This window comes from Nomia melanderi, chromosome 3, assembly GCF_051020985.1.
Source record: "Nomia melanderi isolate GNS246 chromosome 3, iyNomMela1, whole genome shotgun sequence".
NCBI lineage: Eukaryota > Metazoa > Arthropoda > Insecta > Hymenoptera > Halictidae > Nomia > Nomia melanderi.
The window spans coordinates 14,613,670-14,634,638 of NC_135001.1; the positions used below are offsets into that span (position 1 = coordinate 14,613,670).

The following is a 20,969-nucleotide window of genomic DNA, read 5'->3' on the forward strand; positions in this document are numbered from 1 at the left end:
GAAATCGCAATTTTTTACCCACAAATTAGTAGTAGGTTCTTTTTCAAATTTTTCGTTTGTGGATATGTAGTGGCTAAAACTATAATAATACAGCAATTTTAGCGCAATATAAAATTGAAATATATATTTAAAAGTAATTACTATTGTGTTAGTTTCTTTCATTTATAATATAAAATGTAAATTATTCTCACTATTGTGAGATAGACACTGTGCAAATTTAAGGGGAAGGAGAAGAAAATGGAGAAGTAAGAAATTTATACAATGCATCTTTGAAATTCTATGGCATAAAGTGTGTCTAACTGTGGTATGTTAGAAATTAATTCACAAGAATTATATTAGCCTTACTCATGTTAATTGTGTCTGTATACGTAGAAGTTTTTTTCGATTATTAGAGGCTTCGACTTTTAGAGGCAAGAACATTTATTTCATTTATTTTGTTAAATTGTTCACTCGCGCGTACATTTCTGATAAGCCGTATCCAAATATTTTTAATTTGCAGGTAGATTAATTGAAGTGGAACGACCACATTAAAACTGCGTCCTTTTTCGAGTTTGTAGTTATTTGTATAAGGTACCATTCATTGAGTTGGTTTTTAGTTTTTTAATTAAATCAAGTTTTAAGTCTAATGTAAAACTGTTGAAGGAAATTGTAGAAAATATTACATTTGTTCCTAAGTTTTTTTATTAATGTATTTCTATGTTCTGTCGACCATTTTATGTCCTCATTATCGTACAAGAATTCCAGCTTTGTGCATACTTGTATTAATGAACACTCTCTTTTTGTAATTATACTTGCCAATTAATATTTTGTTGATGACATACTATATCAAATTACAAATAAAACATTTTTAACTTTGATATATTAACATCATAGTAAATACATATTCATGTTTCTCACTTTTAATTTGATACTTAATAAATGGCCATAATATATTCCATGTGACTGTGATAAAGTTAATACAATATAAATATAAATCAATGATAAATAGTGACATTTAATACTCCATTTGATTTTATCAGCCGTTCTTGTTATATGTATAGTATTATAAATTATTTGATTATATCGATTTTATTTCACTTCATCAAAAATACGAATTTTTCATATCAATCACATATACTAATGCCAGTTCAATGAATTAGTCATGGTTCGTTTCATATTTTTTAATGAAAATCAAATTTCAGGCGTCCTGTGTTTTTATGATATGAAGCCAGTATACTTTTTCCTGTTTTTACTAGTACAGCATATTGACAAAGTTTCACCAGACAATCGCGTAGGATCGTATACACGTATATTGGATCGTTTCGGCGATTTTGTGATCCCCTGGTTGCGTTTACGGACACACTATGTAAACATGAAATGGTTTAGGCCGAATATCAGCGCGGCAAACTGCAGGAAGTGCCCGGTGCTGAATTTAACGCGACCAAATTGCATCCGGTGTGCTTGCGCGCTGCTCATTCTTTTTCTGCTTATAAATAACGTGGCACCGGTACATTCGGCGTACTAAACACGAATCGTAATCGAGTTCATTCATAAATTTCGTGAACGTGTAACCCCATTATGCAAAATCTGTGCACAACCGTGGTATCGGGATTCGTGAAATTTTTACCACCTTTCCTTTATGGTTGCATAAATATGAATAAACACGTGTGAACTTCGAGCGTCGTGTTTGCTTGAAAATAAGGCAGCTGGAACAATATGGCGAAACACTTATTCTAGTATTTATGTTATTACAAAAATATAAAAAAAATATACGAGTATGAAAATTAAAGGGAAAGTAATCGAAAGTAATTATTTCTTACCTTTTGTCGTTCAGCTTTCGGCAACTACATAACGTAGACACCGTGTAGAAGGTGCAAAGGCGTCACTAAACGCTTCGTTGTTTCCAGGGGCGCGCGTCGTTGATATTTTATTGCATTAATTCTGCGCCGTGTCCATGCATCATAACGCCCCCGTATCTCCACATATCGCGCACCCTATATCAGGGTACAATTTTGTCACATAAATTTTATGTCAAATTTACGATGTGCCGTTTACTGTGAAGAGAACCAAATCTGCCAGTGTCCGAACAATTCGCTGTAGTGACGGAACTTTGGCAATTAGTTTTATTTATTTGTGTTATACGTGGTATTGAATCGTTCAAGTATATACGAAATATTTCTTTCGTAGATCGTTTTTATAGTAATTAGAGGAGTTAATGAATGTTCTACTAATAAGGAAAGAGCTTGACATAACACTGTTTTGACAGTGGTCTTCCGTTTTCGAGAAAAATGAGTTTCAAGTTTGTATGTTATTATAATAAGATGATAAATAATATTACCATAATAAAATACAAGTTATTTATAAAGAAAAACAGAGGAAGAAAAAGGATTTCAAGCATGGAGATTCGGAACTTACGACCTTCAGCGTCATAGATATTCTACCATTGCTGCTACGACTCCTTGTTGTAATGGGCTTCTTCTAATCGTCTTATTACAGTTACAAACTGAAAATTCATTTTTGTCGAAAACGTTTCCTCTCCTTGTAAGACGTAACAAGTAAGCACACTTAAAATAACATTAGTCGTTCCGAGTTAAAATCTTTCTCTGTTCCAACAATTCGGTAATTATTTTAACACATTCGCTACCAGCATTTGTCTCAGCGGCACCCTTTGCAGTTGCCATATTTTATTAAATGTAATATATAGTCGTTATACAAGAAGAATAAAATTTCAGAAAAAGCGTCACGATTTTATATATAATTTTCTTGTATTTACGTAAAATACAAAATGCCGTTTGTCATAAATATGTGACGCAGTTAGCGAACATGTGAACCTACGTTTTGTTTGAACAGACAAGATGGATTAACGTTTTCAATATCCAGTGACGGACGATGAAGAGAAGTTTTTGGGATTTCGTTTGAAGCAAACTGGGTTGTAATTTACAGATGTAACATGCATAATACTCGAACGAACGAAAGCAATTACTTGGATGGCAAAGCGAATTAGTTGGGAGGTATTGAATGAAATCAGTGTACTGTCAGTGGTGACGTTATTTTACGGTTTCGGGTTGCATCCACGATCACGTGTTCGGCTCATTGCCCCTGGCAATAGCAACTGATGGAGCGTGACGATCACCCGTACGGTTTGTTCGGTTCAGTTTAATACACGCGCGGATCCGGTTTGTAATGCTAGACGCCCGCGTTCTGTTACATTCGAGGCAACGTTAGCTCTCATTCGGCTCCATTTTGATTTATGACCGTGGCGGTGCGGATTTGATTGTCGCCGTGAGTTTCGCTGATTCCAACGTTGGGGCGGACTGAACTTACGCCTGTTACGCCTACTAGACAATGTTTGTAATGGAAATGTGCGATTTCAGTCCGATATTTTTTGTAGATAAATATTACACTTCGTGATTAGTCATTGCTTCATGTGCTTTTATACCGTGTAGTTCCACTTTTGAAGCGTTCCGCAGTGAAATATTTTATTTTAAGCTCTACTTTTTGACATAATCACTATAATTTCCGCTACCAATCAGGATTTTTCACAGCGATTCCCTATTAACATTCTTGCATCTCGCGGATCCAATAAAATTTGGTTTGTTCGTTATGTGCCATCTAGAAAATTAACCAGTTAACTGCGTTTGACGAGCAAACACGTCATTTTAAAGCTTGAACTGATAGTTAATTCTTTCAAAGATGAAATCTCTATTTTTTCAAATAAACGTGTAATACTTCTTTGTTTTGCATTGGTTTTTCATTAAAATATATCCTAGGCGTATTCAGGTTTAATTTGATATATCGTTAAAAAATAAAAATCTTTATTCGTGTTCGACAAGTGCACCCTTCATTGTTTAATTTGATCAAACACAGTGAACAGGTTAATTATTAAATTTATACAAAACCTTGTATTCCCCAAATTTCCGCCAATACAGCGCGTTAATGAATTTAACTGTAACGCGATCGGTAATACCTACACCAAACGATCCGCGAACCGCGAAGAATAAAATTGTGATCGGCGTTGAACGGGCAAATAAATAAAAGTCAAACGAGCAAACAGAGTAAAAAATGAAATGGAGAAAAAAAGAAAAAGTAAGGATGACACGTTCTGGGGAGCGATAGTGACAGGCAAATGGGGGTTGACGGTGGGTATCAGCGTGGCACGGTCGGATCAGTGTGCCACGGCGCAACCGGACAGGCGTTCCACCGATGGTAGTGGCTGGGATAGAGGCGCCTAACGGCAGCTGAGTCTCATGATCCGTTCATTCGGGTTCGCGCGGCTACCGCCGTCTCTGCTCGGCTCCGCGTTTCGACGAACCACCCCGGCGAAGTTTATCGAAACGCTCGTGGCATTGCGCCTGCACTCGTCCGCCAGTGAGCTTTCGCCGTTTTCGCGCGTGCAGCCGCTCCCTCCTTGCTCTCTCGTGGTCGGTTCTCTTTTTCGTTTTCTCTTCCCCTCCGTATTCCTTCGGTTCGCGTCTCACTTCCGGTCATTCTTCATCGGCCTGCGGTCTCTTCCGATGATCGACGGTGAAGGATGACACGCTGTCCGACTATAACCGCGCGTCGATCCGTGGATCTATCGCGAGATTCATAGCTCGTTCCAACTAGAACAACAGAGTGTTTGAAAAAAAAGTAGAACAAGTGTATGAAGTGTTAATTGCTGTTACTGTTCGAACGAGAGTAATGTCTCAACCACGTGTCAGTCCTCTGTCTAGGATCCAGCTGCGCCTTGATTCATGAGGGATATTCCGCTTCCGGAGAACAATTACATTGTGGAAACAGGAAGAGAAAGGAATACGTGCAACGAAATAGTCGACGAGTTAATCCTCGATTTGTTCGGCATAGATCGTCTGCTAGCGGATCGCGAGTGGAAAACGCGCGATCGTTAAAGCGCGAGATGCATCTTTGAGGGTGGTCCACTTGATGAAAAGCGATTCTCCCTGTATACGTCGCTGGTAGATTTTCGGTAAACAAGGGGGACGGGGGACACTCTGATTGCTCTCATTGGATGGTAAGAGGATACCTTTGACGCCTCCGAGCGAAAAAACGTTTCGCGTCGCTGAAAAATTTCGGGGTGCCGATGGCCGGTTCGCGCGGCGAATTAATTCCGCAGCTTTGATGGGTCGCTGTTAACGGTGACGGAACCCGATCTCGTAAGTGAAGTGAAACGCGGACTGGCTGCGAGTGAACGGCGGGATCTGTCGTGCGGGAAATTAATCAACATAGAGAGGAAAAAGAGAAAAGCGGCAAAAAGAAGGTTCAAAGTGGAAACTAACATTTAGCTTGGAGCTGATATTTGATGTGGACTGATCGACCGGCGTTATATTTCCGATAGCAACGTTCGATCCTCATTCCATAGACAACATAATTGAATCTTCGCTCGTAACTTTCTCCCTCTCGGTTTCAAGCAGCATGAACTTGGGCACGGAATGAGTTTATAACGGAAGCTGATACAACGAATCCCGCGGGGAAATCTGTAACGGAAGATGATCGATTCGAGGAAGATGTTCAGCTCACTAGGCCCAACGAACGTCCTGATTCGAATCGACGATCATAACTGTGTTAAGTGAAGCGGGGAGCTGCGATCATTCCTTTCCACGTTTGCGAATTGAGGCGGATCGTTCGGCATCCAAAGCGTGAAATCGGTTAATGTCGTCGCGCCGTAGAGACCTGGTTAGCCACGGTTATCGGTCCGAGTGGTGTACGCGTCGAGTCACACGGCTACAGGTCGTAGAACGCATCTACGGGTTACTTTCTCTGCGGCTGACAGTCACTTGGCACGGGGACATCCGCTAAAAGGGGTAATGAAGGGCCATCCGGACAGCACGTAGGGACTGGCCCTTCTCGTTTTCGGAGATGCGCCGCTACACACGGTACAGTGTCTTCGGGCTCACCGTCCTCCTGCTGACAATTCATGGGATAGTCCTCGCGCAGGCCGGCGAACAAGGTAATAGCTGTTCGCGCGGCTTAGCTCTGCGGGTAGTCGTGAGTTTTCTACGAGGGATTTGGATTTCTTTTTTTTTCTTCGGAATGCTCTTTAGTGTATAGATTTGAGATGCAGTACGGGTAAGCGTTAAGTGACAGGGTCTCGTTGTGAGACAGTTGGGGCTTGAGGATACTGTTGGTGTAACAATGTATTTTTTTACTGACGAGACAACGAGTAATCGGTTGGCAAATTGTTTTATAAGATTGTAAGAAGAGAGATGGTAAAAATCTCTTGGGGGGAAGTAAACGTGTCAAAATTAGAGTGTAGAGATATAGATGATTTAGAAGGAGGCATAGGGGATAAAATGTTAGAGTGAAGAAAAAAATAGAGATTCAAGTGCGCTATTTAATGTTAACGTTATTTTAAGATACGTATTTTTTATGGTTTAGTAATGTTACGCTAATACTAAGTGATGTATGTTAATTTTTGTCTACTTTGTCGCAATTAATTAACGTTGAACAATGACATTAGTGTAAATAGAAATACCATGGGATTGGTTCTAAAAACTAAGGAATTACTTTATTTTGTATTTTTTACTATAAGATTTACGTTATTTCACAGAAGCAAAACAGAATAATTATTATTCAATACTAATATAATTTTAATACATACTGTATATACATAAATTTCAATTAATTAATGTTAGAAAATGATCACTTTACTTTGATTTCGTAACATATTTTTTATAATTGACAAATTAGGTAGTGCAATTTTTATAATTTTGGAATTTAACTCCAATTTTTGTACTGCATCTTGGTTTTGTATAACACGAATTTACAGGACACAGTAATTTTTACGAATATAACTACTGTATCATATGGGAGTTACCTGTATAATATCGTCTGAAAGTTTGGAGTTTGGTATGCTTCCGAAACAAGTAAAGTGCCTCGTAAGTGAATAAATGTTTCACTCAAAATATAATCGTATCGTAGAATTTAAACAATACAGAATTGTGTAATCGGGAATGGAACATACAATTAAAATATATTTATTTCGCAGAAAAATAATATAATACAATAACAAAAATCAAAGATAACGAAAAGTGTTTGAAACTTTTCGTCGGTGTACAAGAAAACAAATTTTATTAATAGTAAGCTAAAAACGGTAGAAGTTTCTAATTAATTAATTCTTTTAAAAGAGGTATTCAAATCTTACAAATTTGTAAGTATATTTTTCGGATTCTCTCCTAATACTATATTTTATACTTTTTTTTTAACATAAGTGAAGTTAAGCAACTAAATCTATTTGTATTAACCAATTTATCTGATATCTGAGATCTTTTCTAAAATATTAAAATTACATAATATTCACTTACCTTCATTATAACTAAATAATGGAGCGTTATCAGCAGTTGCGGAATCTTGTTAAGAGTCCGTAAGCAAAATTTCAAGTCAACTAATCAAACGGAGCCAAAGTTTTCAACCTTACCGTAAACGGAAAAGCAGTTTGGAGAAAAGCGTGTTAAAAATTTTAGCCTGGTTAAGGGGTTAACTCGATCGTTTCTTTTAAACTATTATAACTTCGTAAATTTCTCAGAATGTCTACATCACACTTTCTTCAAAATATCGCTCTATAAGAATAAGATGTCACGCGTTTGACGAGTACTTTGAATACATCAAAATTTCTAATCTAACTAATCTAACATACATTCAGAAATGAATTTAATTTTAAAATACTCTTAAAATGGAGTATTTAACGCGACATTGATTGTGATGTGTTCACACATTCCGTCCCAGGTAATTTCAAAAAATCTGATCCGTATAGATCACGGTTTTTGATGCTGTCAACTCGCAAACTGCCACTGTGCGATAAATATAAATAAAATAAACAATTAGGTAAATATACATTAAATTACAAAGATAAAATTTAATATCTTTTAAAGGCGTGGTAATTAATAAAGTTATGCATTGTACATAACGAGATATCCAGTACTCAATAAGTCACATTGAAGTGAATTTTGTGTTACGACGCTATTTGTACAATCGTAATAAAACTCTAATTCCGTTAACAGACACGCACAATTGCGATATCTCGAACGGAAACGGGAGATTTAATTGTTTTCCAGGATTAATCTCACGGATGATATAAATTGATATTGTTTCTCGTTTGTTCGTGCGCAATGTTTTCCAACGAGTTTGAAATAAAACCGAGAAAGTGGAGGAAACAATTGAGAACGGACAGGGCAGATTTAGCCGGGCGAAAACAGCTGGCTCGTAATACTTATTTTACTTCATTGGTCAATAATTGAACGCTCGCGAGGGTCGCGCGCTCGTTTTTTGGCTAAATGAGCCGCGTTCATGCGTTCGTGTGCGCTTTCAATTACGCCTCATCAAATCGTACTGTCGGGAATATTTTCGCTTCGATGGTTGTTTCATGGCCGGAGACCGCTGTTTTCATCGCGACCATCTGCGAAAGAAATTATGCACAAAGTAACATGCGATAGTGGTCAAAGGAAAGATTTGTTCTCATAAATAAACGGCTTTTATATTGTTATGCATTGTGGGTCCTCAAGCACATTCGCAGCTTTGGAGATTAATTAGCAAATACGAATCATAAAGAGAACCACATTTCTTGGATAACGGATTCGTTTATTTAGAATCTGTTTAACGCTAAAACCACCGGGAATTTAGAGTAACTTATTTTCAATTCTTTAGCAAAATTAGAACAACACGTTTCTTGAGATTCGAAGAGTCTACTAATCTTGTATCGGTACATATACTCAAATTTAATTAAAAATTTTCCGCGAGAACGATTTTATAATTTAAACACTTGCAAAATAAAAATTCTGAAGTGGGCCAATTTGACTCGTCCGGTAGTGTCAGTGTTAAAGCTTATTCAACTTATTCAGATAACTTATTATTGTTATCATTTAATACAGCGACGTGTACTGATATTAGTAGATTACTACAAATTAGATGTTCCACATATTTTTTTGTATTATATGCATCCTGTGCAATATTGTACTTTCAAGCTTCTCATAAATGTGTAAAAATGCGCAGTATAATCATTAGACTGCTGATGTTCATGCAAATTTGCAGTTTAAAAGTTTATTTACAAGGTGGAGTGTTATATAACAATTTATTGAATTCGTTAAATATTTTATTCAATTGAATGTAAATGGAAGTTTGTAAACATTTTATGTTATAAGTGCATACAATTTAGTTATTATAGACTGTAGTTTTTTTTATGGTTAATGGTTTCGAAGACTAACTGGCAAATGCGGATATTAAGTATATAGTTGTTCCTTCTACTTATACAATTAACGACTCATTTGCTTAACAGCGCAGTAATGAATTCTTAAAGCCTGATCAGACTTGTTGCAATTATTTTTTAAACCACTTTCCCAGAGTAATAAGAAAGAAGGATACTGGAAAATTGATTTTCGAATATCGACAGCCGATTTACAGATTGTAAAACGGCGCCACGACAACGCGAGATCACAAAGTGGAAGAAGAATCGGGGTTCAAGTTAATGGGCTTTAAATAAACTCAATAGGAAAACGATCAGGATCACGGCTGAATCGCGGGAAATGGATCAGAGTTCGGCAGAGAATAAAAGCAATTTCCTGGATGTCCTAAAACGATCGTTTAATTCTTTTTAGCGCCATTGAACCAATTAACTGAACGGTAACAAACTGTAGCTATCCAGACACTTAATTTTAGTGTGCATTTCCAGCTGCGCTTGTGCATTTACAGCATACATAATTATCGGAAATTTTATATAATCAAGCAAGTAATGAAATTTAAGCTTTAACGGTCGACAATTTTAGTAACGCTATCTCATCTATAACACAACATTATATTGGTTAAATCTAGAAAAATATTTATAGGATATTTTATAATAAAACACATGCCTCGAATCACAGTACGCATGATAAATATAAATAAAAACAAAATTTTGTACATTTCATGTAAGCAAATAAATAAATGTTCTGTTGTAATAAACAAAAATTTCACTGTGATTTCATTTTCGACAAGAAAATTAATAAAAATCCAAAAGAATCAAATTTATAAATAATTATATAAATTTCTGTGCCTAATCAGTGAATCTTAAATTTTCCTGAAAATTAAAAGGAAATTCTGTTAAGAGTTCTATCGTGCTTCAAACAAGATAAAAGTTCTCATTTTTTCTGCAAGTTTGACTGTATTGAATTGAGTAAAATCGAAAAATCTGTGCGGAAATTTGTATTTTAGTTGTTGCAAATTTTTGCAAATACTCAGAATTGCGATTCCCTCTTTCTCTCAGTTATCTTTCTATCGGTTGGATTATTTCTGTAATCCTATCTTGTATATATCGAAACATTCTTTCTATTCGTTTTGCCACCTCGTGCAACCCGCGGGAGATAAATAGGCCGCAATTAATTTCACCGCGAAACAAATTTATGGAGATCGTTAAATCCGTTCCTAGAAAAGAAATAATAGGTATATTTTTTCGTGATCTAATTGTACGATGCAAATCGTACAGCATCGGCGAAATTTTAATGAGGATTTGTATAACTTTTCTGTTTGAAGCGTAGATTATTCCATTTCGTTCTATATTTTCACTAATTAAGGGTCGCTAAGTAATTACATTACATCGACGCGATGACGTACATCATTGCCTTTAGCTGTTTTCAGTAATTTCTTTTCGATTTACCGTACCGTGCAAATATGGAGGGCTACGCATTAAAAATACTATTAAATAATACCAATCAAAATCGTTTTAAGTGTACATTGCTAATGTCGTACAAATTCGGAAAATTTTATTTTATTTTCGACACATTTAAGTTTGACGTATTTTTTTAGTAGTTAGTAGTAAATTTAGCATTTAGTAAATTTAGTTTTGATTACATGATTCGTATTATAATTTAAAAGTTTATAGACCTATAATTATGAATCATGTAAATCCGTGCAGACTATTTCAGGAAAATTCTCATGTCTGTGGACTTGTTGCAATAAATTTTGCTTTAGAATGTCATTTTTTTATTAAATATATTTAAAGTTAACGACTTTTACTTTGTTTTATAAATGTTTAACACATTTTTTTATCTATAAGTTAATGACCTCTTGGGGCTACGTCACTCATTACTAAAATGTATTAAGTAAACTTAAAATAATAAAAGTTTGTCACATAAAAGGTAAAAAAATATTCATAAAAAATAGGAACAAGTGTTGCTATAAAAGTTTTTTTTTAATGATCGAGTAGAAAATAGGTTCAGAGATAGAATGGGTGATTCCAAATGCTGAATCTATTGAAAATTGTTTATTGATTAAAGGACAAGGCTAAATAAATTGGCAGCTTTGTTACGTAACTTTTATTACACCCTGAATAATATGATATAATTTATTACACCCTGATATTAATTTAATTTGGCGCGGTCGATGTTGCGATCTCTGTAGTTGTATATCGTTTTACGGCTGAAATCTACAACTTCGCAGTAGGTAGGTCCAGTTTTAATCAGCCACAACGCGTAAACGAGGAGTTAGCGCTTTCGTTTTAATAGGACGATGCAAATTCTAATGGCTCTACACTTTCATAACGTAGCCACGCACACAATCTCCGGACAGTATGAATTATGAGCCCTAATGTGCACCAGACACCTGTAATCAATGTTTGTCCTCACCGTTTTAACGATTCCTCAATTCCTTTAGTTATCTGTACTTTTAATTCTGAAACTTATCATCATGAAATATAAAAATACCTTTTCTTTAAATAGTTTGCATCAGAATAATACCTACATTTAAAATAAGATTTTAAGCAGATGTCTATACCCGATTCATTTTATCATTAGAATCCTTCTTTCTCTTTTAACGTAACATGAAATTTGAAGAAAATTTTGTTTCTAACAAATCGATTAATCCGTTTTTATTGAAATTTTTGAAATTTTATTTTGCCACATTTAATACGTTGTAATAACTATGCTATAGAATTAAGAGTAAGAGGGTAGGAGATTTTTTATTCGTCTTGTACAACAGTTTTTAAAAATTTGTTTATTAGTTATTGAAACTTTTCATATCCTTGAGTATTGATAAAAATAAATTAAATGATCTAAACAAAGAGTGAAAGCGAGTATTCTAACAAAAAATGAAGCAACAAAACTATGATCAGTCTAAACATACGTATATGTTGAGAACGTACTTATTATTATTATTACTGTAATATTAATATTGGAAAATGACTAAATAAATAGATAATTTTTATTACATACCATTAATATTACAGTACAACTTTAATTATGAAGTATTGCTTTTAATATTATTTCGTTGTTGTTTTCGAAATACTTAATAGTTATACTAAATTTTAGAAAGATAAAAAGAAGTGAATAAAGGACAGTTTAATTAGAATTTACTATTTTGACCTAACCATTATCGCTGTTGAAATAAATTAGTTAATAATTATTAAATTTAATTTAAATGAACATAGGGAAATTCTTATTTAATTTAATTTCATATTGTCCTATTCGAAGATGAATATAATTCGATAATACACTCTGTTGAAGCTATCATTAACAGGCAAGATTTTTCCCTAACTGAATGTACTGTAACTAAAGCAATTTGTAGCAATGCTCTCGTGCGTGCAATAAAGCAAAATGGTCGAGACGGTTTTCATGCTTGGAAATTTCACGGACCGATCACATCTGCGATACCTCCTGCATCGGTTTGTTCGCTTATCAATGCAATCGAATCGTATTGTATAGCAACGCATGGAACTTGACACGCGGGAGAAATTATAAACCAGACCGTTCCATATCGAATTCTTTTATTTTCATTTCCGCACGATGCTTCGATAGTGACGACAGTCGTTCGTAATCGTGAATATAAAATCTTTTTGTTCCTTTAATATTTTTCGTTATTTCGAGATAAGAAATATACGTAGACAAACTAAAGATTATTGCGCAAACACTACAACTAAGTCTGGAGCGTATTAATCAGTTAGTTGTTGCAACCTTTTTGAAAAATGTATCTAAAATCTGCCGCAAAATGTAAGTTTCAACTTACCTTAAAACCTTGCCATTTCTTCATGACGAGTATACTCGTCAAAAATAGCTAACTTTTAAAAAGTCTTTGAAACGTATTTTCCCCTACTAAAATAAGAGGGAAACCAAAGTAACAATATAATAGATTAATCAATTCAAATCTTATAATATTACCAATATAATGATAAATACTGTTAGAATAAGCTTTCGATTTCCTTCTAAGGAATTAAATTGAGACAGAAAGAGATTTGAATGTTTTATACATGTTTTTATAGAGGTACCTTTAGTATTGGATGAAAATATTTTTAACAGTAAAAAAGATTTTGTTAAATTCGCAAGAAATTTAAAGTAAGCGTAACTTTAAATACTTTTCCTCAATTCAGTTATCAATTTTTTTAAGAATTAACACATATATTTGGAAGATCAAGCTACTGAAACCAATTGCATCTGAGAAAAGCTTAAGGAATGAGCTTAAAAAGTCAGAGACAAAAGATGAATACTTGTAGTCCTTATTCTAATTAAGTATCTCAGAAAACCTTTCTTTTTCTCAGAGGACAAGAAACTGAGGGCACCATGATTACCTTCCTTGTCTGCGAGAGTTTCATCACCTATTATTCTGTATTACACTGTTAACCTGCTAATAAAACCAGTATTATCTCCCACTTGTGCGCGTTTCTCTAGTAGATTCCCTAAAAATGTGAAAAAAGGAGCAGACATTTTTTCTCTTTAACTCAAAAGATGCCCTTAACCATATTTTATAAGGCGGCGTAGCGCGGACAATGCAGCAATAATCCCCGGAGAGGTCGGAACACGCCGCAAAAAGAGAAAGTGTCTGGTGGTGGTGAAATTTCATGAATCCCCATGGTTCTTGGTCAATTAATTTCGCCCTATTACACCGACCGAGGAAGATTAATAAAGTTTACCCGGTCCCGCTCGTAGCACGCGACATGTTGGTTTAGTTTGTCCAACAGTTTATTTACGAACCAGCATAAATGTTCGCAATCTGTTCACGCTTGTGCCAGATAAAGAGATAACGTATGTGTTTTCGTGACGCGAGCGACATTGCGGCTATTGTTCTTGGCCGAACACCAACGATTTTGCTTTTGTTTCCGGTTCTTTGACCGGTGTGCACTAGAGGTGTGCAAGTTCCAAGATTTTCGGTCCGCGTCGGGCTTAAAAGAAATCAGGCGGTCTCATGCGGAGTACTCGGGAAATCCGAAATTTTCGAATAACCCGACGGTAATTGCATAGACGAGGTAGTCTGTGGTAATAAGTGGCCATCCCTGCGTATTTTCACAAAATTCACGACGTTAGAAGAAATGAATATTCCGAGCAACTTTCTTTTTCTCACATACACGTCGTTCTTATTTAATTTCCGAGATAATCGTGAAAAATGTTTGCTATCACTACATTAAATTTAACATGCTTGAGCGCGCCTGAGAGATAGTGAAAAACGGGGATGACAAACTGGACCTCGCGAGCCACAAGCAGCCTGTGCCTCTCTACTTGCTTGTCTCACAGCGGTGTAGGAAACCGACTGCCTGCGTATCGATCGCTTCGATTAGGCGAAACGAACATCTACTATACGTCGCGCACGTTAGTTCCATCGGCAAGCAAGCTAAAAGCGGATAGGGGCAAGGGGACTCTTCCACTCACGGTGCTTCGGTCACCTCGGCTTTCATGGTCATTGCTGGCGCGCGACGATAATAAAGGACGGAAACGAAACCGAAAGCGACGGAGTGACACGGAACTATAGGGAATTTTGTTTTCTATCCTTCGTACGATGATCCTTCCTCTATATTTCTGGCTATCTGACATATGCTCACATATATAGATTTTAATCTGGCGATGGAAAAAGCTTCTCATAATTCTCTCGGGAACCAAATGAAAATGATATTTATGTCGTAGGAAAAGTTGTTGAAAATATGGATTTCTATGACGTTTATAAATCTTATGAAAATAGGCGATGGTGATCAGTCAGTATATTATTACCAATCTGACATTTGCGGGTATCTAACAAGGAAACCTTTTCAACCAGCAGACGCGGATTTTGATGAAACTTATGTGAGACATAGTTCTCAAGAAAATACTTGACACGTATTTTCTCTTACCGGCCACCATCCACTTTGAAGAGGTGAAAACACCCTCCAAAGTTGAGGGTTGAAAGTATGCTTTTTAGAATATCTCTGAAATTAGGGGGTGTAGAAAAGAAATTTTTATTTAAATTATTCTCCTCGGAATGAAGAATTTAGCTGCACAGGGAATGTGTTTCGAAACTACAAGAAAAGAGAGAGAACCATGCATGCGTTGGTGACGCATGTAAAGTTTGAACTTTATAAATGTGATAGATAGATGGTTTTGAGAAAGACGCGATTAATGTTTTGAGGTCTTGCAGACAGACAGTCTACGATAACGCATCACAGACGGATCTCTAACGTTGTTATTTTGTCGAATATCATGGCAAACTTTTAGAAACACATTTTTACAGAGTCATACTTTCAACATATCGAATAAAAAGAATCAATTCTTTTGGACCTGAACACTCCAATATTTGCATAGTAGTAGTGTACACGCGTGTGCATGCAAAAATTAAGAAAAAGTACAGTGACGCGTCACCGATTCTCTATTTTCAAAGAAACTTTCTCCGTAGTGAGGCCTTATCTTCGAAAATTAAGCGGAGCCCCAAGCACAAGTACCGTCCGAACTGCATTACGTCAAATGAAAAAAGTTTTCCCGGCGGGACTCATGCACAAAACTTTTTCGTGAACACATTTGATTATCTGTCACGGTATCCCTTTTTTCTGCCCCCCGAGCACGCAGATATTTCGTCTAAGAGTTTTCCGTTCGGAAGTTTTTCCGTCAAACCTTCGGGGAACGAACCTCCGTGTCTTAGGATAATAAGATTGCGAGCATTGACGACGAGGCTACCGAGTTCTCAGCTTTGTTCGGTGGAACGTGGAAGACAGACGGACCGTTTATTTCGTTCCATCGAGCATTCTTGTGATTTGACACTTATTTTCGCGAATGCTCGCAATTTACATTGAATTACTGGCGTGGAATGTCATCGTTTTTCTGTTCACGAATACGACGAGAATTCAGTCCAATCGAGCGACAAATGGAATTACTCCTACAAACATTTGTACAGTAAATATGTTTTATAGTCTATTATATACTCCAGTCATTTAATTCTCCAGGATCAATTTTAATTATGAAAGGATTGGATTGATGCTTGTTTCTTTCAAAGCGTCGCGGCATTTAATAATGTTTAATATTGGATATATAATACAGATGTTACTCCGTAGTAGTATTCAGTAGTATTTAACAACAGTATTTAGCAACGAGATGATGAACTGTTCATGAAGATTTATTACATGATTATTCGGAAGTCTCGCATTTTCCATTCCAGTCATTCGATCTAACTCTCACATAGAAATACTTGAAACAAATAAAGAACATCTCAATAAAGAAAAAATAATTAAAAAATTTTAACAGAAGAAGAAACATTTCGCAAATATAATCTAAAGCTTACAGAATATTGGATTTTAAAGAACTCTTCTTTCTTTTCCAATGATCAGAAAATGGAAAATTTAATGTTTTCACTTTTGAAAGTCAACCTAGTGAGATTATGAAGTTTTTATATTACTCATTGAAAGTGTCTCCAGATAGTTGTGAATGAAGGTGGCAGAGTGAGAACGCCGGAGAACATATTTTGGGCGGATTCCAGATTTCTGTAGAAGCTGTTCGTACATATCCTCGGTTTAAGAACCGGGTCATGTTAGTTACGGTGAAGCAATAATAGAAATAAGTCGCACCATACACTCCCTTTTACCATAAACGTCGTATTTAACGTTCTTATTATCAACAAGACACATTCGTCCCATAACATACTCCAAACTGACTAATGGAGATATTGTGTTCTGATTTTAACAAATACGAACAACATAAACTGCTAATGGAACACATACGTGTATTTATATTCCGTGTACAGCTTGAAATCTGAAAATAGCACATTCTTTTTATGCAAAAAATGGGCCATTTGCGTAACTTTGAAACTAATTAATGGGGACAGGAAGTTTAAAACTGAAACTATTTAATCCGCGACGAAAGGTTCAATCTGTCTAAATCACGGAAAGAATTTATGACGCTTTTTAAATGATTAAAGAAGAAAAAGAAACCGAAAGGGAAGGGTTCAATCTATTTTGTAACAAATTGTCTTAACAATTCTTTATGACATAGCCCTTTTCTGTAAATGATACTTATGAATGCTTTTATGAAAATAATAGCAGTTTTCTGTACAGGAAAACTGAATATACATATCCTTTACTTAAAAATTCGTAATTACAACGTTACTCAGCAAGAACACATCCAACTTCCAATATCAATATAAAGAATATATCTGAACAACATTGAAGAATAAATATAAAGATGTACAGAAATAATGCAATCCGTGAAACAGATTTAAGTTTCGAATCATTTCTATAAATCAATGGTATTCAATAATTTGTCCGTAGAATACGTTAATATTTATTGTCAGCCTTTTAACGCTCAGCTTGTATTCAATTGTCGAAGTAAATAATGAGCGCTTAATTTTAATGGAAACAATACGAGCAATTAAATGGCCAAAATTACACGTAACGCGATGTGAAAATTAAAGAAATAGTTTGCTTACATTATGAGTTTTAAAATAACGTTACAGGTCTGGGAAAAGAGAATAGAGATATGCTGCCAGAATAAGTAAAAAAGAATATTATTTCAGGACGTTAGTTTGGTAATTCTTTCAAAATAGGCGTTTTTTGATAGAAGATAAAAATGTTTCAAAGTTGAACAAATGATTTCATAAGTGAGTTAAGAACTTATAGTATAGATTGTCACAATCGGTAGTTCTTATTCTGCAGAGACTAGGGTAAGAAATACCGATTTTTGGTTCGGAACGATTGAAAGAGTTTTACGCTTGGCTGGCAATAAAATTGGTCGATCGTCTTCCGACTGTAACGAAGTTCTCGATTCACCCGCATCATCTTCCAACCTCGGATGACCGATTTCTTCGGTGAATCTCTTATTCGAACGTCAATTCAAATCGGATTTACGTATACGTTTTTAATACTTTGAAATTAACAAACATTATTTTCTTTAGGACAGTCGTCGCTTTTGTTATTACATTAGAGTATGTTGTTACATTTTAATAAAAGTCAAGTCTCGTGAGAAATGTGCCACCTAATATAGATATACATTTTTGATTATATAGTTTTTACATTTTAAATGTATTTTTTAAATATATTTTCTAAGAGAGGTTTTCATTTAGAACACCATCTATTACCGATGTTGTCGTCGACATTTTTACGTGGAATAATTGAATTATTAACAGTCCTTTTTTCTGATGTTTCTTTACACGTGGATATATTTTCCCAATATAGAATTGAACAATAATTGACAGAATTTCATACCTATAATATTTTGGTGCCAAATCCTCACCTCGGTGAAGTATATTGTACGAATTTTATTCTACCTCTGTGTGGGAACAGTTATTCAGGTATTGTCAAATTCACAGGAGACTTATACAAGAATATTAGAGTTGATTTAGGATAATTCGTGCACCGTGTATATTAGCTGTTTCGTCACGATTCATCAGCCGTTTCCATATATGTACATGTATCATCAAATCGAAAAAATGGAAAAATGTTTCCGAATCGATACATTGCCCGTAGTTGCCCTGTATGAAAGTTAGAAAGTCATTTCGCATCGATCCGACGAGCCATTGTAATTATTCCCTTTAGGTAGACTTTCAAAATAAAAACGAAATGATAACAGCGTCACAAACTAGGTTCACGGTGTAAACACAACACTGACGGTCTTTGATATCGGACACTTTGATAATAGTACTTTGAATAATGTAAAACACTCAAAACTGAGTCGAAAAAAAATGCTATAGTTGAAAAATCGTTCACCCATGTTTCATTTATCTGAACAAAAACGTTTAGAATTGTTGTATATCCCGTTTATTTAACATCACAAAAAGCGTTCGTTATTGAAATAAATCTCTATGTATTCGCAAATATTTGACAAAGTATGAAATGTGTCATTTTTTACCGAATGTGTCAGAAGATACCTTCTAAATCCTTAATTTTCAAGATGCCTGAATTTTAAGTTAATAATAATAGTTTACAATTTATGATTTTCTTTTGTAATTGTCAAATAAAAACAAAAAATAAGCATTATTTTCACAGTTATTTGCATCTGTATACAAAGAATGAAAAGAAAATAACTAAAGAAAGGAAATGCAAAAGAGAACGGTAAAAATAATGTTAATATATTATTTTATGTTCGTACTTTGCAATTAATTATTTTTTGTAAATACTTTATACAGAAAAATTAGTAAATGAATTGAAAGGCAAAATTTTTATCTTTATAGACTGAATTACGTTAATGTAATATTTTTATTTACATAAATTTGGCATAAGTGACATAAACTATTAATGACACCTCATAATCTAATGTTATAGAATTTATATTAAACCAATTATTTGATACATTAATTATTATAGTTATTAAATTAATATTAGCGATAGCTTTATTGATACGCAGTAGAGAATAAATAGGGAATTACTAGTCAAATTTATTATTTATACAATTCGTGTATTTACGCGTAATGGACGATTCAAATATTTAATATCTATCCCTTTCTATGCTCTTGTTGCTGTTGATACATATTACATATTCGCTGTGCCTTTACCTGTTCCTCGAAAAGTACCCGTATAAACTGCTCTGATACTAAATATTTTGTCACTGTATTTGGATCCGGATCACGTTTGTCCGAAGTCTGCACACTCTGCGAAATGAAAGTACGACTTTTATTGCTGCGCATTACCCGTCAAGTGTCTGTCTCTATTTCTCTAATCCGCTATCGCCTTTGGGAATTACAGTATTGCTTCCGATGCAGAAATGAAGGGGAGCAAAAGATCTTTCGTGAGTCTTTCCGAAGTAAATCACAGAAAAGTAACCTAGTTCCGTTTATTTTGCCACCATTTACGTATATAATCTTTACATTGTGGTCTTCTTAAACATATTTTGTCTGAACATATAAATTATCCTTTCACATAATACTTTTACTATGCATATATTACCTAGTTTAAAATGTAAAATATAATATAATTCTCATTTCGTAATCTCCCTAAAATGACTTGTTATTTTACGGGATATCGAGTAATTGCATATATTATCCAGTTAATGTATAAAATTAATATTAATTTCATACTCTACCTGATATGTCCCGAGTTTTATGAAGTATCTGGTTATTTAATACCTTGACAAAATTTACTACTCTATCATTTACCGGTCTGTTGCAGCGAACCTGGCACTCTCGTCTGAGTGGTCAGATTCGAAGGCGCATGCCTTTCTTACACGAATTTTCGGTTCTGACGTATGATTGGTTGAGCCGCTCACGCACACCAATCTGGTCCCGCAATAAGGAGCTTAAAAAGTCGTTTTCCGACTCACAATTAGATTTGTCGAAGTGACTTTATCCGCCACTATGACGTCACCAGTGCCAGGTTCCCAGCAACTGACGGTACAAGTGCATATATCCATCGCTCGCTAACTTGAAAATGAAAAGTTTTCAACTTTTTAATTAGCGCACCAGAGAAACTATACCAGCAACAATTTTGCTTATAACTTCCTTCTCGGGAAACGTTCATTAAGTATACATGTATAATGTAACATAATGCAACAAATATATATAACATATGTATTACATCCTCCAATTTCGAAAAAATATAAAACGAGAACGCAGATTTGGAATTACACGCATAATAGGCTACCGCGATGAATATCAATATCATTTATAAATAAAACATTGACACGCGCACAGATAATTCCACCGGATGCTTTCGAAATGCGAGGTTCGGTACGAATTACCCGGGATAATCTAACTCTGATATCCGATAACTATGTTCTTTTGAGGATCTCTTAGTTTCACGTTGCCCGGCAAGTTTCCGTATATCGGGGACACTTAGCAACTTGTCCCGTAAAAAGCGCACTTTCTTTTCCGTTTTCATC

General features: G+C 35.1%; 1 protein-coding gene across 1 annotated transcript in view; it reads left to right on the plus strand.

The window, feature by feature from the left end:
* The first annotated feature begins 4,254 nt into the window (after nucleotides 1-4,254).
* Nucleotides 4,255-20,969, plus strand: part of LOC116431716 (alkaline phosphatase) — a 424,481-nt gene continuing 407,766 nt past the window's right edge. The window contains exon 1 of the mRNA XM_031987530.2: nucleotides 4,255-5,923. Within this exon, the coding sequence (XP_031843390.2) occupies nucleotides 5,833-5,923 (91 nt within the window). The 5' untranslated portion in view covers nucleotides 4,255-5,832. The remainder of the gene's footprint in view (nucleotides 5,924-20,969) is intronic.